Source organism: Osmia lignaria, chromosome 7 (genome assembly GCF_051020975.1).
Source record: "Osmia lignaria lignaria isolate PbOS001 chromosome 7, iyOsmLign1, whole genome shotgun sequence".
Classification (NCBI taxonomy): Eukaryota; Metazoa; Arthropoda; class Insecta; order Hymenoptera; family Megachilidae; genus Osmia; species Osmia lignaria.
The window spans coordinates 2,177,163-2,193,957 of NC_135038.1; the positions used below are offsets into that span (position 1 = coordinate 2,177,163).

Here is a 16,795-nt window from a genome sequence, read left to right on the forward strand (position 1 = left end):
ATAAGAATCACTTGCACACAATCAACTGTTTTTATCAAGATATAAAAATCTATTCCAGCATGCTTGCTGGAAAAGTGGGTACACAGAAAAAAAGTCAGGAGATTTTGTGAATCTTGTAGACCATGCTTTCGAACAGAACACACAAATGAAATGCGCACTCTGTGATAAAATACCGACAGTTAAACACTCTTGGCATAAAAAAGCATTTTATTTAAAACATTTTTTTCATGAATATCATTTCTGCGACAAATATGGGGGATGAAGTTCCGAATACGACCGGTCGCCGATCAAGATGAAATTTTGAGGGGCAGGGGGAGGGGACCCCAAATATAAAGTGGTATCTTCAGCTTCCTATTAGTTTCCGAGATATTAAATAAAAACTTTCGTACAATACATAGAATTTTTCCTATACAGACGTAACTAACGCAACCGTCTTCGCTGTAGTAAGCTGACATCGTCAAGTGTCGAACAGCCGTTGATACAGCGGGGATTCCAACCTGATTATCTATAGGGTGTCCTATTCAAAACTTTGGAGATACGACGACTGTTGTAGCGTTGCCGGCCGCTTTCCGGCGGCCGGAAATTTATCTACCCTAACCTAACCTACGTATAAATCAAATGTTTACTTCCTTGAGAATTAGTAATAAAATATAAAACATAACGTAATGTAACTAAAAAAATGGATTTTACACGGAACACCCTGTAGAAACGGAAGCCGATATCGCTATGGTGTGAACGACTGTTCGACACTTGACGATGATGGTTGCTACAGCGAAGATGGTAGTGTTAGTTGTGTCTGTACAGGAAAAATTCTATGTATTGTACGAAAGTTTTTAATTAATATCTCGGAAACTAATAGGAAGCCGAAGATACCACTTTATATTTGAGGTCCCCTCCACCTTCCCCCCTTCCCCTCAAAATTTCATCTTGATCGGCGACCGGTCGTATTCGGAACTACAGCCAATATGGGTATTAAGTGAATCATTTCGTAAACTACATACATCTTATAAAAAATTCAAATTATAAATTTATACCACATATACTGGGTGTTTCACTTAAACTGATACAAATCTCTTATTCCGTAAGTATTAATGATACAATAAATTGTTGATATGGAAATTGCATGGGGGGGGGCTTTCGGAAGTCCCCCCCGGACAATCAAACTTCGGATTTATAGTAATTGAGGAACGAGAAATCGAATGAGACCAATTACAGAGCTGGACCTCTAACCGTTTCGGAGATACAGGTACCTAATAGTTAGCCTGTGAACTAATCATAACTAGAGATAATTATCACAAATGACGTCATACATTGATTCTCAGGGGCTACTCCACCTAATCTAACCAGTCCTAACCTCATCATTGTTTACTTGAACCTTGGTGGGTTAGCAACTCGCTTTTGCGTTAATGGGCGTAATTGCTCTAAATAAATCTACTCCCCACTAGCCGGCCACCCTCCAAGTGGCGTCGGATAAACTATCCAGACTCAGGCGTGTTATTATCGTTTTCGGGTAAGGAAAACCCAACACCTGACCCGTTGTCAGCGTAAGAAATGTTGAATTAGGGACGAAAAAGTTACCCTGAGTGGGTTAGCGACTATGTACACCCACCAGGCGTCTTACGCCTAACCTAAACCTATCCTAACCCAACCCTAACCCTAACCTGCAAGGTTAAGTTCAAGGTCACTACAAGATAATACTTTACGACCCCTACAACTTTTGTTTTAGTCATTTTCCGTGGAAATGCGTTCTTATCGAGATAATAAGGAGGTCCCACACTTTTAGAATACCCTGTATATCTCGAGAACGCTTTATTTGCCAGTTCTGAAAATCGTCTCATTCGATTTCTCGCCCCGCAATTACTATAAATCCGAAGTTTGGTTGTCCTAGGGTGGGGAGGCCTTTCGGAAGTATACCCAAAGGGGGCCTATGTTTTGGCCGAAGTGAAAAATCGTTTACATTATTAGTTTAAGAGATATGATGGTCAAGTTTTGTTTTTTAAATAGAACCATATATTTTCTTTTCAGATCATGTAATAGTGCTTCTCAAGACGAATTCATTAAATTTTAATGTATACACTCGATTTTAATTAGTTTTCAAGATATAACGTTTACAAAGGGTATAGCAGGATAAGATGGTCAAAAGTGCCCTTGAGCCGAATTTGCTTCGCAATGCACCATTCGATAGCATATCCCAAAAAACCATGGTACACCAAGTTTCAACCCTGTACCTCAACCGGGAGGGTAGTTACAGGGTAAGAAAGAAAAAGTAGTTTTTGCCATATTTTCCCTATTAAATGGCATTCAAAAAATCTGAAAAAATTCTAGAATATTCTAGCCATGTTTCTTTATGATTGTGAATTTTCTCAGATTTTTCGGTTGCAAATCCTAGGCGTGAAAAATCAAAAACGCAAAAAAAAGTCGAAAAATAGAGATTTCGGGTAGAAGCTTTCGAGACACTAGATTTTTACTTTTACAGTAGTTAGATATTAGCATGACTGGTGTCCTCAATTTTTTTCAGATTTTTCATTCTGGTGCGTCAAACCGAAAAAAATCAAAAACCGATATTTTCGATATATTTCGTGCGATAACATGAGAAATACTTTCAATTTCTACATTTCCTTTACACACTTAGTGCATTATGTGATTTCGAACATTTTTGCACTGGATGCAGTAAAATCTGAATGGAGAGAGTGAAGTTATTATAAATAATTGAAAATTACGCACCTTATCCTCTAAAATATTAGAAACTTTTTCAACGTCGCCGATGGATAAGTCGGTAAGGTGTCCGACTATGGAACCGCTGGAAACTTTTTTGTCACGAGTTCGCGCCCCATGAATGTACAATTCTATTTTTTGTCATAAAACAATTTTATTTTAAATTATTAATCACATAAGAATACACAATAATCATTTAATAACGTATGAAAATAATTTTGAAATATTTTATTATTAAGTATACATAAAAATCAGTGGTACACAACCGACTCTTTGGCTATATGTACAATTAAGGTAAAATATACATATCTGTATTGATTTCAATATCCATCATAAACCAACAACCACACAACTTTTCAATTAACAAAATATTGGGAGCTATCCGTAATTAGAACAGTACGAAATCAGAAAATCGGTAGTGCACCACTTATTTTTATGTATACTTAATAATAAAATATTTCAAAATTATTTTCATACGTTATTAAATGATTATTGTGTATTCTTATGTGATTAATAATTTAAAAAAAAATTGTTTTATGACAAAAAATAGAATTGTACATTCATGGGGCGCGAACTCGTGACAAAAAAGTTTCCAGCGGTTCCATAGTCGGACACCTTACCGACTTATCCATCGGCGACGTTGAAAAAGTTTCTAATATTTTAGAGGATAAGGTGCGTAATTTTCAATTATTTATAATAACTTCACTCTCTCCATTCAGATTTTACTGCATCCAGTGCAAAAATGTTCGAAATCACATAATGCACTAAGTGTGTAAAGGAAATGTAGAAATTGAAAGTATTTCTCATGTTATCGCACGAAATATGTCGAAAATATCGGTGTTTGATTTTTTTCGGTTTGACGCACCAGAATGAAAAATCTGAAAAAAATTGAGGACACCAGTCATGCTAATATCTAACTACTGTAAAAGTAAAAATCTAGTGTCTCGAAAGCTTCTACCCGAAATCTCTATTTTTCGACTTTTTTTTGCGTTTTTGATTTTTCACGCCTAGGATTTGCAACCGAAAAATCTGAGAAAATTCACAATCATAAAGAAACATGGCTAGAATATTCTAGAACTTTTTTAGATTTTTTGAATGCCATTAAATAGGGAAAATATGGCAAAAACTACTTTTTCTTTCTTACCCTGTAACTACCCTCCCGGTTGAGGTACAGGGTTGAAACTTGGTGTACCATGGTTTTTTGGGATATGCTATCGAATGGTGCATTGCGAAGCAAATTCGGCTCAAGGGCACTTTTGACCATCTTATCCTGCTATACCCTTTCCCGATTTTCAGTAGATACTTCTCGGTTTGAGTAGCAAATCGTAAAATCGGCCCTATTGTTACGGTAAGTGCCACAGCGGGGGTCTACGCTAGGAACGGCAGACCCACAGAATAACCGCTGTGGCATTTACCGCAACAATAGGGCCGCTTTTACGACTTGCCACTCAAACCGAGACGTATCCACTGAAAATCAAGAAATTTGTAAACGTTATATCTTGAAAACTAATTAAAATCAAGTGTATACATTAAAATTTAATGAATTCGTCTTGAGAAGCACTATTACATGATCTGAAAAGAAAATATATGGTTCTATTTAAAAAACAAAACTTGACCATCATATCTCTTAAACTAATAATGCAAAAGATTTTTCACTTCGGTCAAAACATAGGCCCCCTTTCTCCATGTAATTTCCATATCAACAATTTTTTGTATCATTGATAGTTACGGAATAAGAACTCTGTATCAGTTTAAGTGAGACACCCTGTATATACATACCTAACATACACGTCAAATATAATTGCACCAATCATGTTACTAGTACCGGAAATTAATTTACATTTATTATATTCCTTACCATCTGTATCGCATATTAATACGTAGGTACTAATGTAATTTTTATTAATATTGTAAGCATTAAATAACTTTATTTATGCCTAGTATACATGGTAAACACCGGATATCGTAATGGATATTAACCGTATATTTGTTACGGGCAATGTGTTTAACGTGGGCATTTTGTAAAATACCAAAACTGGTAGAACAATATTTAAGACACAACAGTTATAAAGAAAATATTCATCGATAGACTGAATAGGTCAATCCTGGTTCGAACCCGACATAATTTTTAAGGGAACGAATTTCATAAATTGGAAGAATAATTTTTAAAAGAACAGTGTAAAATTTAGAAAATGAGAATAATATGAAATACAAAATTAAATTAAAATTGGGATTCTCTTCATGGTCCGTCATGAACCTCGGCCTCAGAAGATAGATCAATCCAATCTGTTAGGAATTGTAGGCGTTTAGTGGAGGGGGAGAAGGGTTTCGTATCCCCGGACGCCTTTGATTCGGGGTGGGGATCGCTAGGTGGCGGCAAGATGATCGGTGGATCAGTGTTCTTGCTGGCGGTTGCTCGGAATGCAGTTCGAATATATAGGAGTTCCGAATTACGGTATGACGAATGTCTGGGGTAAGGATCGTCTGTTGTTAGCCCCACTGACGAGTCTGACAGACGATCCCAAGACAAAACGCCTTTTTCTCCCCTCTCCTACAGAATGCATATTCTTCATCACTTCCTAAAACTTCTTCGTTATCGCTGAGTTGAGCAGAGCATTTAAATCTATGAACAACATACTATCAGCATTAGGTATTACTAAATTACCTCATCCCATGAGGTAATTCGCAAAGTATCCTTCATTCGTTCGTTATTCTCTCAATTCTTCTAAAGTCAATGCGATGAATACCCTCTTCTCTTCATTTCCTGTCTCATGAGACATGATCGGGACTTACACTTTATACAGGGATAGGATTAATGTCATCCCTTCCCCCGCTTGCTACGCCGTTCATAATTTCTTTTTCTTCTTCATCCATTTTCCATTTTCCACTCTTCTAACACCTATTTTTTCCTTTCCATATTTTCTTCTACATCTTTCCAATTTTCATAGGGTAAATGTCTACAATTAGAGCTCCAACGAGAAATCAATTGAAAAGAGGTAAATTCTATGTATTTTTGCCCCTCGAATCCAAAACTGTTGATCAAATTTAGGGGTCGTTTGTATTTTTTAAGATACATAGGTTAGGTTAGAATATAAAAAAAAATATAATTTAACTCACGGCAAAAACTTGACCAGTCAACAATAGTCTCCTTGAAAATAATAACTTCAAAGCGTGAATTTAAACGAAGTGTTAAAAGTCGTACGAGACTTGCCAATTCTAATCTTGATATCACGTCGATTGCCCGTTTTATTGGATATTTTCTCATGATACGTCCTCCACGCTGTGCATTCTATGAACAGGAATTAGAACTGAGCCAGGAGACTATTGTTGACTGGTTAAGTTTTTGCCGTGAAGTAAGTTATATTTTTTCTGATAACCTAACCTAACCTATGTAAGTTAGTGACGCGCTTTAAAAGTATTATCCACCCCACAAAGTCATTAACCTTTGGAAATAATGATTTTATGTCAATATTTACCATAATATCTTAGTAAATACAAGCGACCCCCAAATTTTATCAACAGTTTTGGATTCGGTGGGCAAAAATATATAGAATTTACCTCTTTTCAATTGATTTCTCGTTGGGGCCCTAATTGTAGACATTTACCTTTTATAGTCCTATCTCTTCATATTTCTAAATTTTATTGTTAATCACGTTCCACCGTACGGTCATCTTCTCCTTCAATTTCTCTGTTCTTTTTTGGCGGCGCGGTCAAATGGCAAGAGGTATCGACTTGGGACCTTCACCTATGGACGCAGAAGGGTTGATTACCGGAAGCTTCTCCATATTTTCAGGCCTCTAGGACCACTCCTTCCACCCGAAATCAGGGGGTCAATGTCCCCCTTGTGACTTGTTACGTAACCGCTATATCGCGCCGCCTTAACTTAGTGCAAAGCACTAAATTATTAATTTTTTTTTTTCGTGTATGTACTCCATCCAATAAGTCATAGACTATAAGAGACAATGAAAAAAGAGAATTCTTCTTGTATTAATTTTCCACTCAGAAGTCCGTTTTCACTGTTTTATTACTTTACCTTCTACCTCAACTCGCAATCTCATTGAATAATCTTTCTATTTGTCCACTTTTATACTTTCATTCAATCTCTTCCTGCCCGTCTTCTCTATTCTAGCTCTTTTCAGTTGTCTTTAAATTTCTGGGTTTGCCCCATTTTTTTAACCTTACATAGTTCTTTGTTCTTTTCTCGCTACTTCTGCCATTTCTCCAATTCGTTAGTTCCCTCCTCATCTTATTTTTTCTCTATTTTCCATCCTACATACATTTCTTCCTCATTGAAAATAACGTAATGTCATTAAACCCTTTCATCGTAATACAATGAAAATTTTTCTAAATTTAATTTAGAAGAAAACTCCATAGATTAAATGTTCCGAACAGAATCTCAAAAACTGAAGCGCAATATTTTTTTAAATAATGAAAAGTTTTCACTCACTTTTTTATTCGAACAGGCCATCCTCATCTATTCTTCTTTTCATGAAAGAGAAGAATATACTTAATTTAGAACACTGTAAAGTAAAAACTTGATGCACATGAAAACATTTCATTCCAGGATAGAGTAATATAACAACGCGCGTTATAAAAAAAATAGCATTTTCATTTTTCTTAGGAGATTGTCACGTAAAGAAATATATTTCATCGTTTCTTATAAGTATTACTATAATTTTTTATCGCTTTCGTTATATCGTTTTCTAGCAAACCCAGTAGGAACAATCGTAAAACTACATAGGGGTAAAGACAGAACAGTGTTGACGTGAAGCAGGCATGGTGCGTTCCGTCACCACCTACACGCTCCCCATTATTAAGATACTCCGTCTTCCCACTATCGGTCAGCCTGTACTCCTACTTACGTCCTCTCGTTAAAATGTTGGAGTAATATGAGGATACATCTTCCCCCAAACATAGGGGGTTTAAACCTAGAAAGGACCGATTGACTGCCGAGGTTTCCACCTGTAAAGGAGAAAGTGGTCCTACCTCCCAGTGAACCCTTCCTCCCATAGGCATGAAATTCCTTTAGTTTGTAGTGAATAAAGGTCTTGTGCACTGAAAGGCGCAGCCACACACTTACTGTGTTGCTGAGAAAAAGTTCCCCGTATGGAATGTGAGTCTGATTGGTAGTGCTCCACCCTCCACGTCGCATGCCCGCGTAAGACTAGAGAGTCGAATCGTGTGTGCAAAATACCCTCCTTGCCCTGCGAGATTTATTTCCAGCAACGTGCAGTACATCATATGTATGTACAATAAGATACAAATAACAAAACAAGGATGAAGGAATATTCGTAGAAGATGAAAAACGTCACCAAAGCGTTTGTGAATATGATGTTGCATGGTGGATTTCTCTCCAAAATAACACCCACATCAATATAGCACAAAATCACCAACAGAAGTGTAGCAGAAATACTAAATCTGAGAGATATAGTGTAATCGTAAATTAAAGCGTGAAACAGACACCCATTTATGTAATCACATCCAGTGTCGTACACGTCATAAAGTACTTTATGTAGACGAAATCTCAGAAAAATTAAGAATAATTCTTAAGAATATTAAGAATAAATATGTACCAATAATTTGGTAAATTAAAACTTATCAACGATAAAGTGGATAAACAATGTGATTTAAATATAATGAAAAATAATTGTAAAGTTAATGCTGAAAAAAATGAGTTTTAAATGGTTTCAAGTAAATGTTGAGAATCGCATATAATTCTACTGGTTAGAACTGCCTAGTAACATGTTCACCTTTAACTATCGGATGGCGGACCACGAAGAGAGTCACAATTTTCATGTAATTTTGTATTTCATATTATTTTCATTTTCTAAATTTTTCACTGTTTTTTAAAAAATTATTCTTCCAATATATGAAACCCTTTCGTTTAAAAATTAGACATTTAATTTTAGTTCAACGGTTAATGGATAATATACATGGTGTCCCAGAAAGAGTTATAATCACTTGGGGGGATAGTTTTTGATGTGATTATCAACAACTTTTTCCTTTGCCAAAATGTTGGTTAAGGTTTCGTTGTTGGCGAAGGAAAAAGTTGTTCAGAATCATCTCAGCAATCACCTTTCCAATAAATTATCACTCTTTCTGGGGCACTCTATATAACTTACTTTATAATACGAAACATGTTGTTCAAACATTTTTCTTTCTCTTTTTCTAACAAATTTAACATACTTACACACTTAAAAATTTATTTTAATTATTGAAATTTCTTTTTGAAATAATACAAACTTTAACATGATCAATGCAATCAAGAAATAAAATTTTGCTTTAAGATAGAATTTTCAAATCCCATTTTCTCGAAAATCTCAAACCGAATAAATTGATTCTTTTTTCGACTTATTTTATTTATAAAATCATATACTGCCCAATTGTACTACCCAACCTAAGACCCTATATAAATGCGCGGAGCATTATTGATTAACCGGGCCTTTAAAACAAAACATTTGTGTAACTTCTCCTTATCTTGAATATTTAGTTTCTTCTAGTTTATAAGGCTGTAAACTCCACTTTGTTGACCATTCTTCTAATTCTACTAGCGTGTTATAAACATTGGTATCTCTTTCAGATAAAGACCTCTTCTTGGAATTATTATTAATGTAACGACAATTACAATAATGTAATATTCTGCCTATTTTCTTAATAAATTCTGTTGTGTTTTTACACGTTCTACTTCTGTTTCTTAACCATCTTGAATCACCTCAGTATTTCTATTGCTGCAGCAACCCCTACTTTCTAAAGATTTGAAATGCTCGTTTCAAACTTATCAATCAGAATGTATTTGGATATACCTAAATGTATTTAAATGATATGTAACAATAATTTTGACGAATTCATTGTCTTATCCTCATTCCACGTTTTGTACATATCAGTACATGAAATCATAGTTACATTTCCTTACGATTTCTTATTTGTGAATTATGGATATTCAAACTATATAATCTAACAGCTTGCAAAAACTCATTAAATGTGAGGTGGTTTTTCTGTTAGAAAAAAAGATGCGTGTCCAATCACAATTAAAAAAAGGCCACAACTTTTCTTTATGAGATTAAAAAAAATGAAGTATAAACATTTCCGAATTAATTTTTTACTAGTATAAAGAAAAGAAAAAACTTCAGACACCTATATCAATATTTGTGTAAATAAATTGTCAAATGCATAAACAGTTATTCATATGGACGCTACAAATACTACTCTGTTATAGAAATTCGTATCCCTCATAAACGCTGAAAATACTTAAAAGATACATGGTCTGAAACTTGTATTTCAACAATCAGCTTTACTACTATATTCAACAACAAAAAAATATTAAATTCTGAATTACTGTTGGTGAAAAATAAGTAAATTTACCTGTAAGGTGTTTCTCCAGTATGACAACGAGTATGATTATCCAAATGTTCTTTTCTCGCAAAGCTTTTTCCACATACAGTACAATTATATGGCTTATCAGTAGCATGACGCTTCATATGACGTTCTAGTGACGGTGCATTCGCAAACACGTGAAAGCACACTGTACAAGTGAACATAGATCCTCCTAAATGACATTTTCCATGACGTGTCAAATCATTTGCATTTAGAAAAGCCTTGCCACACACCTAAAAATTTAGAAACATTTTAAATGTGATATATGAAAACAATAATGTTAAAGAATGACAAATGTTATTACTTTTCATGCATCTGTTGTTACGTACCTGACAAGTAAAAGGTTTTCTTTCTATATGATATCTACGATGTACGATAAGTTGATAACGAAACTGAAAAATCTTTCCACATATTTCACAGGCATGGCTTCCAACTGACACTGGTGACGCACTTGGCCCTGGTGTAGCTTCCCCATCGCTTGATTTAATATCAAACTTATTTAACTGAACTTGTTGCACAATTGGTGTCCCATTTTGTATAGTGGTAACTGTTTGCGTAGGAACTGTGCTTCCAACCAAGGTAGTACCTGCTGCTATTTCGCTTTGTAACTTCCCAAACACTTCATGATATGCTAAAAGTTGATTAATGTCTTCGACATTAACCTAGAAAAAATGACAACAATTAAACGTTGCATATTCCATAAAATATGCTTATAAATGTATCACTGTATCACTTACCTTGTACATATTTTGGACCATTTCAACACCAAGAGTTTTTGCCAAATCTTGTTCATTTCCAGCACTGATTTTCACAACTGAACCATCAGCTGTTCGTACATCCATCATGTGACCTCCTGGTTTTAAATCTGGTACTTGAAATCTACACAAAAATTGTAATTACATACACCATATTGCGAAAATTATATTACAAAGAAATAAACTATGTAAACATACTGTGTCATATTTAGTTGACGTAGCTCTTTCTCCTTTTCGGATTTTTCTGTATTATTTTGACCTCCCCCTTCTGTTGAGGAATTCCCACTTATGTTTACACCAATTTGTTGTTGTTGTTGTTGTTGTTGTTGTTGTTGTTGCATAAGGCTTTGTTGCAAGTCTTGGGATGTTTGTAACTGAAGATCACATTGAACTTGACAGTGAACCTGATTATCACTGCAACGTTCAGTTGTGCAACTTCCACCTTCATCTTTTACTTTGTTGTCATCTCTCTGTGCGTTTTGATTATGCGCAGTTGGTCCACTATTCTGAGCATTTTGATGATTTTGTATTTGATGATGAGATTGTTGTTGCTGTTGTGGTTGCTGCTGTTGCTGCTGATGCAGCTGTTGTTGTTGCTGTTGTGCTGCTTGCATTTGTTGTTGCATTTGTGCATGTGCTGCTTGTAGATGACTGACACTGGCAGGTATGTGTGCTCCATCTAAATTAAGGCCTGGCAGAGAAACTGGTATCTGTTGAAAAACGAAAACACAGTATTACTGTAACACAGGTTTAATCAAGTGAATCCCAACTTTAAACGTTGTTTAGTTTTTATCATAAAATATACAACTAGTATACGATCAGATGCAATTAAAGGAAAAACTAAAACAGAAACAAACTTTGATAAAAGCCACATTTTGATTTGCAAATGTAAGATTTCAAGCATTCCATATGTTTTATTATAGTATATAATTCAACTACCTACTACTCACACTCATATGAATACAGTATATTACCATGAAACCTGCGAATGCAGATACTAAACCTGGTATTCTTTTTAGAAACTACACAGTAATTCATTAATTATTGCATACTTCTAAATAAACAAACCTGTGGGTTTGGTTGTAAAGAACTATGATGGTTGCTACTGCTAACTGAAGGTTGATGTTGATGATGCGTAGGTGTTGACTGATGATGAGAGCTAGAAGTCAACGCCATTTCTTGATTCAACAAGGAGGCTGGTTCTTTGGAAGATGCCTCTCCACCCCCACTACTCCTATGCGAGGAGTTGTGATGGGAATGATGATAGACTGAGACCTGAGGTAGCGGTCCAGGAAATAGATTCGTGAGGACCCAATATTTAGCTACCGAGGAGGCTAACGCTACAGCTGTACCTACACGCAGGTCCGCGGATGAATGCGGGGTACTGCCTACATTGCCAAGACTGGTTGCTGTAGTCAAACCACCTGGGTATGAAGGACGACCACTTTGACCCGCGTTTACATCCTACCGATATACATTCAGACATTTGTACAACATTTATAGGGCATGCAATAACATGCACCAGGCTCAAGTACAAGCAACAAATGCGCTACCTTTTCAATTATAAATAACGTCTTATAAAATGCATGCAAATATTGTTAACTATTAACGTTTATAAATTATTGAGAATAAACAACATCGTATCCAAATTCATTCAAAAAAGAAAATTCATTTACATTTATACAAAATATATGTAATGCGAACAACTTATAGTATTATAATATTCTCGAATGTCATAAATGCATTGCGTTATTTACAGAAGAATATTCTTTGTTACATATAAAACTATTTAAGCAAAAATTTATATATATATATTTTTTAATTCTTACAATTCACTAAAATTTTTCGTGTATATAGTAGATAAAATATCAACGGTGTACCATAACCTTCGTTTTTATGAGGTAAATAGGAGTATCTACTTTTTTTTAAATATTTTTACTTTTATTATATAAAATATATAAAGTACAAGTATAGAATATATATTTTATATAGGAGTATACATATATACAATATGTATAGGATATAGGGTTTTATATCTTTAAATATATTTGATATGATCTAATAGCATTTTGTGTATCTTATACATTACGATGGAAAATATTCGTTTATAAAAGATACATTTACAATATTAAAAAAAGTTCAAGTGAATTCTTTAGAACAATGTTTCTCAAAACATACCTTAAGGGGTACATGGCTACTTTCAGAGAACTTTTTAAATAACTGATTCAGATTTTAGTACACTTCTGTATGTTGGTAGATTATGTTATAATGAATCTTGTTATATATGGTTTAAGTTAAAGAACAGAGAGAGTTTATCTACTCTATGCTAGCAACTGCCTTTGAATGTGAGTCTTATAATTTCATGATTATGTACGTTGCTTTAATTTTAGCTCTCTATTTTGTTGCAACTGTTCTAAATAATTGCTATATTTTCTAGTGGTATACTTGTAGTCGTTTTCCTACACATTGCCAATATAGTGTCTGAAATAAGTATCTAAATCTATAACGCCGTCCAGATTTATTCTAAAATAGTAAACTGATTGATGATTAATGGAGGAGAGTGTATTTAAAGATCATTAATTTATAATAACAAGCTATCAAGATGTAAAAACTTATTAAAATTTAAACCAGCCAATTGGGAAGCTATCTTTGTGAAGAAGTGAAAATAGTACTTAACATGCTACGTCTGATTTGGGTAAACCCATAAGAGATTACAGTACAGGAGAAAAAAATTCTACTTCATAAAGCTTTATCTGTTAAGAAAAACAGAATTACTGAATTCTTAAAAATGCGATATATTACGACTATACAATTTTAGGCTTTACATACTGCATCTATTGTTATGAATCAATTGTGGTCAGATGTTAAAATTTTTATTTGTAGTATACACGTTTCATCAAAATGTCTTTTTAAATGAATTTCTTCTGACATTTCTTATGATGTTAAATAATGCAGTTCAAGAATCTGTTATCTTTTCAAAATAGATGAAGCTTCTTGTGGAATTTTTTTTTACCAGATTATCACTCATCTCTGATAATTTGTATAAACCGTTATTCTGAGCATTCTATAATATACAACAAATAATTAAATGTTGATTAAAAAAGTACAAGTTGTATTTGGTAAAAAATACAACTAAAATAATAGTTTCAAGACTTTCATAGCTTGATTTGTTACAGTTAATATTACTGAGGCTTTTGAGTATAAGCTATGTCCAACAAGAATATATTTCCAATATTTTGGCAGCATTATTCATGTTTATATTTCAAATCATTGAACAACTAACCAATGTTTTTAATTGATCAGCTGATCTCTTGAGTTAAGACTCATGCATACACTTAAAAACCTCAAGGATATTAGCTGCAATTTAAATCCTTTGAAATAATATTAAATATAAATTATATTTAATAAGGTAGCGTGTAACAAAGAAATAGGTAATTACATATTAACTTTACCTTATTTCAAGATATGTTTAAATAATGAATAATTAAATATTTGTTGCGCATTTGTAGCTTGGCAAAGGCCTGTTTTTATTCAAAATGTTCTTACCTCTTGTTGTGCCTGCGTAGTCGCTGGCAATGCATGTTGGTCACTGTTCATCTTTGTTCATTGGATATTAACTAAATGTTCGTAATATATTTTATTTCTCATCCTGCAAAATAATTTAATTAGTATTAATTTAAAACTTACAGATACATCAGAATTTATTTGTATCAATTTATAGAAGATATAATGCTATTTTTTGTTAGTTGTTAGGTATAAAAAATGATCCAAAATATTATAATTATTAAAAAAGAAATATAATGAGTGATTACTAAAGTAATCACTTTGTCCTTTACATCATTGAGATTAACTAATAAAACACATCTAGTGTCTAAATTTCGAAATCAATCGGCCCAACATTAACAAGCAAAATAATTGTTGCTGAATATAATGAGCTTTATTGGGTGGACATTTATTACATAATACTCATATGACAGGTTAATGTGACAAAGAAAAGTATTGATATGTAAGAAAAAAGAAAATAGTTAATGTAACCTCACGGTATTTAAAAGCGTTTTTGTCAAGTGAGCGGGAAAGGTGAGTCATCCGATATTATCTTTCGAAGGCAACAAAGGGTAATAGTAAAATACTAAAATAGTAGCGTACCAGCGGCTCTAATAAGTACGTAGCTGTATTTCCATATTTGCCAGGATTCGCCGCAGATCCCCTCGTACTTAAAAGAGGGTTCACGGGCACCATCTTCTGGTGTCTCAGACATATGACGCGTCAATTATCGTGACTCGTTGAACGAGGACAAGGGGCTTACAAGATGGAGGTTTCTCAGGATTCGAGGCAGGAGGATTTATGAAAAATGTTCCGAGAGGGCCAAAACGATAATCGACAGAACTCGCAGGATGGACTCACATGGTGTATAGTGCCGTTGGCGGTTCTGGCATCTCACTTCGTCGGCCCTAAGTCGTCTCGTACAGAGGGAGATGCGCGTCCCGACGCAAGGGGGGACGCCTTTCGCCACCTCTCGACGTCTCACCTCGCCATGGGTACCCACAAGCAAATCGTTGATAATGGCCACGCTCTCTTGCCTTCCGCCATCAAAATATACTCGAAGGAAAGTTTGGCAAATTCATAAAACGGAATTGCCAATTTTTATCTAAATAAATACCAAGTTGTACAAGAATTTCACAGAAATGCGAGCAAGAGCTTACGTGCTCGCAGTTAACAGAAAATACGACTGTCATGGCGTCCTTCGCCCACCCTGCAGGAACTTACGCGTTAAGTATATCATTTAATCGTTCACCTTTTTATTACTTCTTACGTAAAAATCACTAGATAAATAAGCATATCGCAATTGAAAACAAATTTTTAATAAAATTTTTTAGAAATAAACTATTGATTTTGTAGCATAATAAAATGAAATTCATCAAGTGTTTTATTAATCATTCAGTATGCGCACGCAGTATCTGAGTGCGCACGCCATTCCATCACTTCCTATTTAAAAAACCGCCAATTTAAAAATATGTAAATAGTATCTTTTCGCATTATGCTTATAATGTTGTAGATCAAATTAAAAATATACATCTTTATACAATTTTTTGAGTTTATTTTGGAAATGTATCAAATATAATTACTTATTTAATATAATACTTTACAAATAACATACATTTTCAGTATTTTTACCTTATTTAATTTCTTTTTAATTTGGTAATGGCTTTAGATAAAATTATTACAGAATACAATTATATTAATTTATATAATAGTATTATGTAATACACGTTGTGAAAGAAGCAATGTTTTTTGAAACTAAGTTATTTATTGTGATTTAACGCTACAGAAAAGTATGATATTTAAAAATTTAAATGTTGAAAATATAAAAAGGAGGTAAATTTTACTAGTAATTTCACACATCTGTATTCACTTGAACATATTAGTATTTATTGATAAAACGTTAACATTTATATATATTTATACTTAAAATTCAACATTATTATTAACATTTTGAAAATATTTTGCAACTATTTGTTTGGTAGTTAATAAAAAATTATAGAGATTTGGAATTCCTTTTTTGTTTTGAACACATAGTAGTATTATATATTTATAACTTAATTCGTATTTTTAAATGAGTGAAGTATTGACTAATGTAATAAATTACATAATAATAATTATTAAATATCTTCCACAGTGAAATCAAAAAGATTTTGTAAACAGAAATAGTAAGGCATAAAAGTATTTTTACATTCTATCAGTTATTTATGTAGTTTATGTTTCTTTGAGAGAAGCAGAACGAGATTCTTGTAATGAAAATATATAATACATTAATAAGCTTTCACTTTATACACGCACGCACAGGCTTACCCATATGTGCGTAAACAAACACATATTAATGTATATATGTACATATATATACAGAAATTTAAAAAAGGGTTAAATATTTTAAGGGTAGGTAGTACTCGGCA

General features: G+C 33.6%; 2 protein-coding genes across 12 annotated transcripts in view; one reads left to right on the forward strand and one right to left on the reverse strand.

Moving 5' to 3' along the window:
- LOC117609743 (uncharacterized) overlaps positions 1-15,698 on the reverse strand; it is a 78,054-nt gene extending 62,356 nt beyond the window's left edge. Inside the window, exons 1-8 of one of the 6 annotated variants that reach the window (XM_034336384.2) lie at positions 14,991-15,698; positions 14,391-14,493; positions 12,201-12,308; positions 11,913-12,119; positions 11,043-11,554; positions 10,827-10,968; positions 10,419-10,751; positions 10,078-10,322 (exon numbers count right to left, since the gene is read on the reverse strand). In XM_034336384.2, coding sequence (XP_034192275.1) covers positions 10,078-10,322; positions 10,419-10,751; positions 10,827-10,968; positions 11,043-11,554; positions 11,913-12,119; positions 12,201-12,308; positions 14,391-14,441 — 1,598 coding nt within the window. In that variant the 5' untranslated portion in view covers positions 14,442-14,493; positions 14,991-15,698. Of the gene's footprint in view, positions 1-10,077; positions 10,323-10,418; positions 10,752-10,826; positions 10,969-11,042; positions 11,555-11,912; positions 12,309-14,390; positions 14,494-14,990 lie in introns of those variants that run through there. The other 5 variants (XM_034336382.2, XM_034336383.2, XM_034336387.2 and 2 more) reach the window with 5 other exon arrangements.
- YME1L (ATP-dependent zinc metalloprotease YME1L) overlaps positions 1-16,795 on the forward strand; it is a 259,223-nt gene that overhangs the window by 168,728 nt on the left and 73,700 nt on the right. The window lies entirely within an intron of this gene.